The following is a 10,779-nucleotide window of genomic DNA, read 5'->3' as shown; positions in this document are numbered from 1 at the left end:
GATGGAGCCAGTGGCACCCCAAGGGGTTGGAAAAGGGAATCGGAGCAACTGATGCTGCGGCTGGACCATCCATCACCAAAATGCAGCGGCCTTGGGGCTCCCAGCACCGCCCCTGTCCTCTGCCCTCAGTGCCACCGAGGTGGCAGGGCCATGGTGGTAATGAAGTCTGCAAGGCTGTGGGTGTCGGGAGGTGGGGTTGTAAATGCTATTTTCTAGCTCAGTGCCCTGTAACTCTCCCCAACAACGGTTGTGCTTAAATAAAGCAAATGGTGCATTTTAATCACCTTCACCATCCCGGCCCTGCTCCCTTCCGCAGGGCACAGTGCAGGAGGGGGGGACACCCAGGGGTGTCCTGCAGTGCTGCTGGGGCTGCCCATGGTGGCACTAAGGGGTGGGGACAGATGTCACCGCGGTGCAGCACCCATCCCTGAGCGGCAGGGCAGCGGTGGGCTCAGTCACTGCTCTGCCAGCGATGGGAGAGGAGCCACGGTACCCGTACGTGGCCATGTGTGTGTCTGCATGCACGCTCACATGGGCAGGAGCATGAGTGTGCAAGCGCATGCATGTGCAGGTGCATGCATGCAAGTGTGAGGGTGTGCACAAGCAATTGTGTGCACACAGAGATGCACGTGCGCATCTATATACACACGTCTGCATGTGCACTCACACACATGAGCATAGGCGCACCCCTGCCTGCACGGGACACTCGTGCACAGATATGTTTGCACCAAGCATGGGCGCACACATGCACAGCCTGTGTGTTTGCTCGTTGTGCACTCAGGTGTGCTTGCACAGCTCCCCACACCGCACGTTTGCAGCAGCCTTCAGCGCTGAAATCTCGGGGAAATTTCTCCTGGTTTTGCTGGCGGACGGGGCTGGGCGCGGGAGCAGCAGCAGCTGGCACAGCGCGCCCGCGCCGCAGATAAGTTCCTGCCACCAAGTTTCCTTCCCCTGCTCATTTTCTGATTAGCCCCTGTCTGATGCGTCGGCAGCCGCGCTGCACGGAGCTTATTCAAAGGCGGCGTAATCTTTGCAAAGCAGCAAACAGGGGGCAGGGACGCATCCAGCTCCCAGCAGTCGGAGGTAATAACTCCTCGGGGACGCGCTGACAAGCCGCCGGGAGGGCTGTGGAAATCCTTTCTGCGGCTGAGCCGAGAGGATTCTCCTGCTATCCCCTAAAGCCTGCGTGTCACCTAGTCCAATAAATGGCATTATAGGGAAGGTGGCACTTTGTTCCGGCGTATCTCGGCACTGTGCTGGCTTTGCATGGGAAAGTGAGGCTTAGGGGGTGGGGGTGAGCGGGTGGCCAAGGGAGCTGGGGTTGGGGACGGCATGGAGACATCACCCTGGAGTGGCCCTGGTTGTCCCATGTCCCTGCGTCCTGCCTGGTCTTGGTGCCGCTGGGCACCACGCTGGCCAATAACTTCAAAACAACGTGGAGATTTGCAGCAAAATCCTCTCGTGAAGAGATTTAGGAGGGTGACTGAGATAATTAACCATCTCTCCCCAAGCATTGACTTGCAGCTGAAAGGGGGAAAAATAACGATGTTTTTCACACGCCTCTTAAATCACCCTGATGCCCAGCCGGGGTGTGGTGCAAACGCAGCTCAGCACAGCAGCTGTGGGGCTGGGAAAGCCGTGGTGGAGCTGAGCAGAGCAGGGATTTGGGTACAGGGGGACAGCCAGGGATGGGGACACCTCACAGGCCACCTGCACAGGAGGAGCTGCCTGGGGAGGGACCTGCCCTGGCCCTGCATCAGCTGTAGGATGCTGAGGGGTGGCACAGAGGTGCACAGCTACTTGGGGAGGCTTGGTGCCACATCACCTGGTGACCTGTCTCTGCTGGGACCCGCAGCCCTGCCCATGCCAGCACGAGGTGGACCTGCCACTGTGGGTGCTGCCCTGGCTCTGTCACCAGCTGGGGACACAGGTGAAGGGGAGCTGACTCCACAAGGGGAGGAGGGCAGGGAGAGGTGTCTGAACCTTCCCCCAGCAGCCTGTGTGAGCCACCTGAACCCCAAACAGGGGACGGTGCTCCAGCAAGGCTGTCCCACCGCTGTCCCCTTGTCCTGCTGTGTTTCTCCATGCCAGCCCCTGGGGACAGGGAAGTGACCGGACAGGGCTTGACACCCCGGGTGTGCTGGGCGTTATGGGGGGGAAAACGTCCCCTCCCACCCCCCAAAACATTTCCCTACCGCCCAAAGCCCCCAAAGTGGCAGTATAAGCCCCGCATTGGGGCAGGGAGGAGATGCCCACCGGCAGCATCCAGCTGCACGGTGACACCCAGAGCTGTCCCCGCCCTGTCCCCCCTCCTTGGCAGGGCTCGGGGCGGCCAAGGAGGCGACCGTGGGTGGCTTCAGGCCCTGCCAGGAGCGGGGGGGAGGCAGAGCAGAGCGAGGAGGAGGAGGAGGAGGAGGAGGAGGAGGAAGGCCGTCGGTGCTCCATCCCACCCCCTGCCTGACGGCGAAACGCAGGCGGCTCCCCCCGGCCGCGGCTCGCCCCCACCTCCCGGCCGTCCCCCGGCCTCTCCCTGTCGCTGTCACCGGTGGAGCACGCGTGACACCCAGTGGGCGACCCACGGACTGCAGGGCCGGGAGCCGGGGACGCCCCGAGCCCAGCCCCAGCCGGGGACCGGCCCCGATCGCTCCCCGCTGCTCGGCCGCTCCAGGCGCATCCAGTCCCAGGGCGGCCCCGGCACCCCCCTGGGGTGGATCCTGCGGGGGCAGCCTGTGCAGGGCTTCACCGCCCTCATGGTAAAGGGTTTCTTCCTAACACCTCGTCTAAATCCCTCCTTTTTTAATTTAAAACCACCCCCCTCATCCGAGCACTGCGTGTCCTGGTAAAGTCCCTCCCCAGCTCCTTGCAGCCCCCTTCACACCCCCGTGGCCCCTCTCCAGCAGCCCCGAGCAGCCCCCGAGGGCAGCGCTGCGGGGGCAGCAGGGACAGTCCCTCCCTCGCCCGCTGGCCTCGCTGCTTGGGGTGCAGCCCAGGATGTGGTCAGCTTTCCGAGCTGCTCACACACCCGTTGCTGGCTCGCCTTGCACTTCTCATCCAGCAGCACCCCCGGGTTGCTGGGGGCCGCTCTCAGCCCATTCCCTGCCCAGCCCACGCTCACCTTTGGGGTGGCCCCGACCCCAGTGCAGCACCTTGCACTTGGCCCTGCTCAGCCTCGTGAGGTTCCTTTGGGCACAGTGAAGCCCTCAGTGACCCCGCAGTGGGGTCTCACAAACCAGGGGGTGGTTTTGGTGACTTTGGTTGTGCAGCTGAGCAGCTGGGGAGCTCCTTCCAGGGGCGTTTGCCCAAGTGAGGGTGCCTCGATGCCTGCTTGGTGGCTGGGCTCAAGATGGGTGCTGCAGGGTGAGGTCTGGGACCGTGTTCAGCATCCCCCCTGTGGGTTGGTTGGGGACCCACATCACCCGTGGCACAGCCCTGCAGGCGAGGCTGCACTGGGAGGCTGCACAGGCCGAGCCTCAGCCCAGGTGGACACCAAGAAGCTCAAAATTGTGACCAACGGGGAGCTCATGGACATCGCCCAGGTGGGACAGGTAACGCCAGATTCCACCCAGGGCATGGGCAGGGTCCCAACAAAAAGCACCGGGGACGAGGTGGCAGACAAGAGGGTGACAACTGGGACAAGCTGTGTCCTGGGACCCGGCAGGCGTGAGGCCAGCAGCATGAGGGATGGGACTGTCCCCCTGGTAGGTGACAGAGAGGGCACAGCTGGGTGCTGCATCTCCTCCTCCGTGCTCCTGCCAGCAAGCTGCTGCTGCGAAGTCAGGCTCAGAGATTGCCAGGGGACGGTAGGGATGGCAGGGACGGGGACACAGGGGGCCAGGGGCAGCTCTGCCCTGAAAACCGAGCCACCCGCGTGCTGCTACCTGCTGAATAATAGAGGAGCCGGCGGGCAGCTGGAGAGAAACGTGATCCCGGAGAGCCTGGGAAGACATCTGAGCTGCCGGCAGCTGCCGTAGCACCCGCAGGGCAGGAGCCTTCCTCCCCGCCGTGCCGTGTGGCCGCAGGGCTCTGTGCATCCTCGGGGCCGTGAGGATGAGGATGGCCGCGTGAGCCGCGCGCAGGAGCTGGCTCCCCGGGCGGTGAGGCAGAAGGAGCCTCCCTCAGCTCAGCCCCCATGTCCAGGGCGGGGGAGATGGTTTATATCCCGGATGATTCCGACTTCAGCTCATTCAAGGAGCAGTGCGAGAGCCTGGAGGGCTGGCACTGCCACTACAACAAGGCTGGCATCACCGTCTGGAGCCAGGGCCAGGAGGAAAGCTGCACCGTGCAGAAAATCAAGGTGAGCCCTCCCCTGCGCGCCCCCCGTCACACCAGCGCCCTGCTGCAGCCCACCCCAAACACCGGGGCTTGGGGGCTTTGGCCCCAAAAGCACTTCTGCAGCTCGCAAGATGCTGCGTGGGCTCTCTGCCTGCCCCATGCTCTCAGCATCTGGACCAGGATGCTGCTGCAGCATGGAAATGTGCCCGGGGCACACCCCTGTGTGCTCACCTTGCTGCTGCCCTTGCTCCAGACATAGGTGGGAATGACCTTGTGGAGACAGCCTTGTTGGGAGCCCCTGGGGCATGAGATGGGCAGGTGGGTGCCTCTCCCCCAACCCTGCCATACTGGGGCTCATCGCCTCACGTCCCGCACCAGCCGAGCAACCCTGAGGGTTTCGGATGCCCCACGTGCTGTGCCGGCGACTTTGCTGCCTGCCAGGGGAAGGATCTGGGATGCTGTCCCTGGGGCTGTCACACCGTGCTGCTCACACATGGCACCAGTGACAGTGCTGGGTGACCCTGAGCATATCAAGAGTGGCTGTGGGGTGAGGGAGCCCCATCACATCCTCAGTCCTGCTGGTGGGAGCATCCTGCGGGGCAGCGCTCAGCTCCAGGGCACTGTTGTGGCTTTTCAGCCACAGGATCCTCACCGGGGATCAGACAGGGATGGGGTCTGCCGGAGCAAGTGTGGCTGGAGCACCTGACCAAGGGGCTGACCTGGCAAGGAGGGCTTCTAGCTAGGAGCACCAGGGAAGGGTGACCATGACCTGGAGAGCTGGGAGGCACGGGGAGGTGGAAAGGAGGCACCTGAGGTAGAGGATGCTGGAGGAGCCTCTTGCACCACTCTCCTGATCGCAGAGCGGCCACAGCCCAGCATGACACCAGGAGGAGGCTGCGGATGCCCCATCCCTGGGGGTGCTCAAGGCCCTGGGCAACCTGATCCAGCGGGTGGCATCCCTGCCCGTGGCAAGCGGCTGGAACCAGGTGATCTTTAAGGTCCCCTCCAACCCCAAGCATTCTGTGATTCCTTGAGGAGCTGGGCATGCAGGCACATGGTGATTGCGATGCTGCTGTGGATGGAGGCCCATCATGGTCAAGCTGATGAGGAAGAGGAGGAGGAGGAGGAGAGGCAGAGATGAAGCTCTGCACAGAGCTGCAATACATGCAGCTCTGACGTGGGATGGGTGGTGAGCCAGGGCAAGCTCCCAGGCCAGGACCAAGCAGCACACAAGCCAACTGGGCATTCACAAGTCCACAGGACCGTGTAGGATGCACCCAAGGGTGCTAACGGGTCTGGCTGAAGTCATGGAGACTGCAGGAGGTCCCTGATAACCAGCAAGAGGCAAACATCACATCCAGAAGGGCAAGAAGGAGGCTGCAGGGCTCCATCCCCGTACAGGAGGTGAAGCACAGCCATGTGCAGGCACCCAAAGGACAAGAAGGGACGTGGGGACAGCAGCAGGGACTGCGGCACGGTGGTCGGGACAGGCTGGCAGGGTCCTGGCAAAGTCCAGCCCTGTTCAAACAAGCACAGCCCGGCAGAGGATGCAGCATTATAGCTCCCCTTTCCACCACTGAGCCCCATAGAGAAGGGGTCCCAGGAGGGATCAGGGGGGCTGAGCATCATCACGCCATCACCCAGCTGGGGGCACTGCCAACAGCTCCTTGGTGCAGATTTTGGTTGGGCTGCAGGAGGATGGGCAGTACGCTTTAGGGGGGGATTTTGGGGGTGCAGTGGTCCTACTGGGGCACCTGTTGCTTCCAGGAGGATGTGTGGGCCCCTCCTGCAGTAGCAGGACCAGGTGAGGACGGGCTGGGTGCTCCCACCCCACAGAGCCCCACGGGCACAGCTCCAGCCCCACGGGGCAGGCACCTCACCCCGGGGAAAGCTGGCCCGAGATTGATGGGACCTGCCACCCGCGTTCAAAGGGCCGTCTCCCATTACACGGCGCTGCCGCGCACCTCATCAAAGATGCAAGGCCTCTAACGAGGAGCAGATGACATCTCCTTCCTCCAGCGCCAGGAGGAGCAGGGATGGGGCCATCAATAATGCACGGCCTGTGCCCGCGGGTGGCTCCGGTTGCAGCCGGACCAGCCAACAGGAGCAGCCTCAAGACCCCATCCCTGGGGGTGGGCACGGTCCTGGGGACCCGAGGGGGACCCCAGGGAGACTTGAGGGGGACCTGACCACCCGTCTCCCCACAGACCCGCATCTCCTGCAAGGACGTCCCCGCCGAGACGCTCTACGACGTGCTGCACGACACCGGCTACCGCAAGAAGTGGGACTCGCACGTCATCGAGACCTACGACATCGGGCGCCTGACCGCCAACGCCGACGTGGGATACTACTCCTGTGAGCAGCCCCCAGACCCACCCCCCCGCATCCCTGGGTGCCCCCGGCCGGGCTGTAACCGGGTGTCTCCGCAGGGAAGTGCCCCAGCCCCCTGAAGAACCGGGATTTCGTCACGCTGCGCTCCTGGCTGCCCCTGGGCGATGACTACATCATCCTCAACTACAGCGTCAAGCACCCGGTGGGTGCCCGCGGCCCCGGGGCAGCCCTGGGCAGCCGCTCGGGCAGGCTCTGAAGCTCACGGGGGTCTTTTTGCAGAAATTCCCTCCCCGGAAGGATTTTGTCAGGGCCGTGTCCCTGCAGACCGGTTACCTGATCAAGGCCAACGGCACCGGCGCCTGTGTCCTCTATTATCTCACCCAGGTGGACCCCCGAGGTGAGAGCCAGGAGGGGATGCTGCGGTGTGCTCCCACGGGGATGGGTCTCCAGAGCTGAGAGCCGTGGCACTGCAGAGTGGTTTGGGCTGGAAGGGACCCTAAAGCCCACCCGGTGCCACCCCTGCCATGAGTAGGGACATCTCCCACCAGCCTGGGCTGCCCCCAGACCCATCCAGCCTGACCTCGGGCACTGCAGGGATGGGGCACCCACAGCTCCTCAGGCAGCCCATGCCAGGGCCTCGCCTCCCTCAGAGGGAAGGATTTCCTCATTAGAGTGAATCTAAACCTATTTTCTTCCAGTTTAAAACCATTACCCCTTGTCCTATCTCTACAGGCTCTTGTACAAAGGGCCCCATCTTTCTTATAAGCCCCTTTAGGTACTGGATGGGGAACCCTCCAGGGCACGGCACGGGGCAGTAGCCATCAGACCTGGGGGTCTTGGTCCAGCTCTGGGTGCTGCACTTTGGCCAATGCACCCGGCAGGGATTTTGGAGGTTTGTGGCATCTCCGGCTCAGCTCCGTGATCAGGCTTTGGTTCTTGCAGGGTCGCTGCCGAAGTGGGTGGTGAACCGGGTCTCGCAGTTCGTGGCACCCAAGGTAAGCAGGGCGTGGGGCTGGTGGTGGGGCCCCAAAGTAGCTGCGGGTCTGGGGGTGCTGAGGGGCTGGTGTCCCAAACCCTGCCCAGCCCCCTGGAGAAGCAAGCAGTGGTGCGGTGCGGGGTGGCCGTGACGGGCTGGACCGGCTCTTCCTGCAGGCAATGAAGAAGATCTACAAGGCAGGGCTGAAGTACCCCGAGTGGAAGCGCAGGCACGACCCCGGGTACAAGCCCTGGGTGTACCCGGAGCAGAGCACGCTGCCCAGCCTCAGCCTGGCCGAGCTCTCGCTGCAGCACGCCGACTCGCTGGAGCGCATTGATGAGACCGGGCTGACCGAGGACCACCTGAGCACCAGCGACCACGAGGCCTGACGGGCCCCCACAGTGAGGGGGGGTGGTGGGAATGTGGCACTGGTGCCCCCCAAATCCTCCGTCTGTCCTCCTGTGGCAGCCTGCAGCATGGGTGCTGGGAAGGGGGCAGGACCACCCTGGTGCCCATGCACTTGGTGCCTGTGGAGATGTCCCCACGCAGGTAGCAGAGTGGGATGTGGGAGTGGGTGCCCCAGGGAGGCAAAAAAAAGGGGGGAGGAGACAACATGGGGTGGGAAGGAGCTTGGTCTTGCTGCTCTGAGACCTTCAGGGTGTGCTCCTCACGCTCCTGTGTGGGACCTGCCCAGGCTTGGCAGCAGCACAGGATGGGACCGTCCCTCTCTGTCCCAAGGTCCTGCCCTGCCAGTCCCGCTCCAGGTCCCCCCCAGGCTCTGTGTGACCCCCATCTCTGGGACACCCCAGGTTCCCTCCTGGGCGACAGGTTCACTGCCTCTAGTGTTTGCTGCTGCTGTGGTTTCTGGCACGACAATAAAGGGGTTGGTGTGTGCACAGTCACCGAGCTGCAGGACAGCGTGGGGCACCGAGCACCCCCGGGCTGCGCTGGGTGCCAGCACCCCAGGGTGCCCACCCAGCGGGTGCAGGGGCTGGGAGGGGGCAGAGAGGGGGATGCTGGGCTCTGCACATCTGGAGGGAGCAATGCTGGGCTCTGCACATCTGCATGGCCGCGGGTGGGTGTGCGTGGGCACGGGGCGGCTTCCGCCGGACAGCGGGAAGTTTGTCTGGACAGACGGCGCGGGGGGAACAAGCTGACGAGTGCTGGATTTTTCCACCCACCCGTTTGCTGCAGGATTCCTGCCTCGGAGAGGTTTCAGCCTGCTCTGTGCCGATGCAAACAGGGACATCACTGCCAACGGGGCTGGGCCCGAGACCTGTCCCAGCAAGGTTAAGGATAGGGGACATGGGCCAGGACGTGGTGGCCCCCATGAGGATAACCCCCAGGGCCTGCAGAGCCACCAGCCCCCGGGGGTTTGGGGTCCCTCTGATCCCCCAGCCTCCCTCTGAGTGCCCTGTGCTCACTGTGCCTTGTGCTGCCTCTTCTGTGCTTCTCCCCATCTCACCCAGCCGCCCACCCCAGCAAACTGGGCACAGATGCTCGCTGTCCCCCTTTAGCCACCCCATGGCATCACCCATGTCCCCTGTGGGATAAACTCCCCTGGGTGCTGCCCTGATGGGCACCCAGACCCCGCAAGGCGCTGAGATGAAGACCACCCCGCATGGTCGCAGCCTCCCCTTGCTCCCCAGGTGTTTCTCTTCCATAACCAGGCTGCAGCTTCTGCGGGGGCATTTTCAGTGAATTTTCTGTGATTTCCAGCCAGCCCTCAGTAAGGGTGAGGAGCTGCTGCCTGAGCGCCAAGAGGCTGGGGGGGAGTCCCTGGTACCCAGCCCGTGATGCTGCCCCAAATGTCCAGGGTGACGGAGGCACCAGGTGCACGGGGAGGACAGGAGGGGTGGCAGGGACAGGGACCCGCAGCCAGCACCGGGCTGTGACCGAGCTCCCAGCATCAAAAGGCCTGGGGGGCCTTGTGATACCCATGGGGCTGGGAAGGGGACACCCCCAACTTTCTGGGGTGCTGGACCCCCAGCATGACATTTTCACCCCAAAAACACCTCGCTGGTGGTTTCCCCAGCAAGAGGCCACATGCCAGCATCCCCCGAGCGAGGGAGGGGGCAGGCAGGGTGCCAAGAGGGGGTGTGGGGGGACCGGAGCCCCCCTGGGTGCCCTTGCTGGGATTATGGGGGCGTGGGCAGCGGGGGCTGCGGGCCCCCAGGAGAGTGCATCTGGCCGGCTCTTCCTGCCTGGCCCCAGTGCAGGGATTGGAAAGGAAACGGGAAGCTGCTGCTGGGGGAGAGATTAGTTCAGCAGCGAGCGATGTCAGCCAGCCCCACGGATGGGGGGGGCACAGGGCCCGTGCTGCCCCCGTGCACCAAAGCATCCGGTGTCCCAAATGTCACCGGGCTAGGGGAGGGTGTCGCCCTGTCCCCGGGCTCTTACGCTTTGCAGGTGACATTTCCTGAGCTGGCAGGGGGGTCCCGTCCCCACCACCCATGCTGGGAGCAATGGGGCCCCCCGAGCAGGCTGTCCCGTGTCCCCCCTGCAGCAGGTCTGCGAGAGCGCTGCCTCCAGCCCCTTGTCCTGCTCCTCACCCTCCCTGCCCCTCTGCCGTGCCCTGAAACCCCCCCAGGGCTGCTTGGCCCCACGCTTCCAGCTCACCCATGGGGCAATCGCCCTGAGCCCCCCACCCTCTGCTGCTCCTGCGTGCAGGGACGGAGGGAGGGGTGGAGGAATGGAGAGATGTAGGGATGTAGGGAAGGAGGAAGGAAGGAGAGGTGGCCGGGCAGCTGCACACACGGACCTTGGGGCAGTGTCATCATGGGGGGTTCCCAGAGGCTGGAAGGAGCAGGCCAACGTGTTGGAAGGATCCTAAATTCACTTTGATCTTCACTTCCTCCAGCCCTTGCCTGCATGTTCGGCAAGCCCAGTCCCCAATCCCAGGGCTCTTTTCCCCAACCCCAGAACTGTTTTCGCCAACCCCAGAGCTGTTTTCCCCAACCCCAGAGCTGTTTTCCACTCCTGCCCATCTGCCTCCCCCCAGGAGTGGGTGAGACCTTCCTGTTGTTGTCAAAGCCTCTAAATATAGATCCCATCAGCAGGTTGGCAGGCGCCAAAGCGATCAAGTGGAGTCCTTGAAAGCTGCGCAGTGGGAGGCGGGCAGGTCGGAACCCCCCGAGGACCTGCGGGTGCCCTGCCTCCACCTGGGCGCACGGGGCTGGGAGGTGCTGCGGGGTGCCAAG

General features: G+C 63.8%; 1 protein-coding gene across 1 annotated transcript; it reads left to right on the top strand.

The window, feature by feature from the left end:
• Positions 1-3,824: 3,824 nt before the first annotated feature.
• On the top strand, positions 3,825-8,437 carry LOC101797130 (START domain-containing protein 10). Its single transcript, XM_027468337.3, has 6 exons — positions 3,825-4,294; positions 6,480-6,627; positions 6,702-6,805; positions 6,883-7,000; positions 7,546-7,598; positions 7,756-8,437. Exons 1-6 carry the CDS (start codon positions 4,130-4,132, stop codon positions 7,966-7,968), a joined length of 801 nt encoding a protein of 266 aa, XP_027324138.1. The 5' UTR covers positions 3,825-4,129; the 3' UTR covers positions 7,969-8,437.
• The last annotated feature ends 2,342 nt before the right edge of the window (positions 8,438-10,779 follow it).

This window comes from Anas platyrhynchos, chromosome 14 (assembly GCF_047663525.1).
Source record: "Anas platyrhynchos isolate ZD024472 breed Pekin duck chromosome 14, IASCAAS_PekinDuck_T2T, whole genome shotgun sequence".
NCBI classification, from domain to species: Eukaryota; Metazoa; Chordata; class Aves; order Anseriformes; family Anatidae; genus Anas; species Anas platyrhynchos.
Note: the sequence above shows the minus strand (reverse complement) of the source record. Positions and strands in the feature narration are given on the sequence as shown.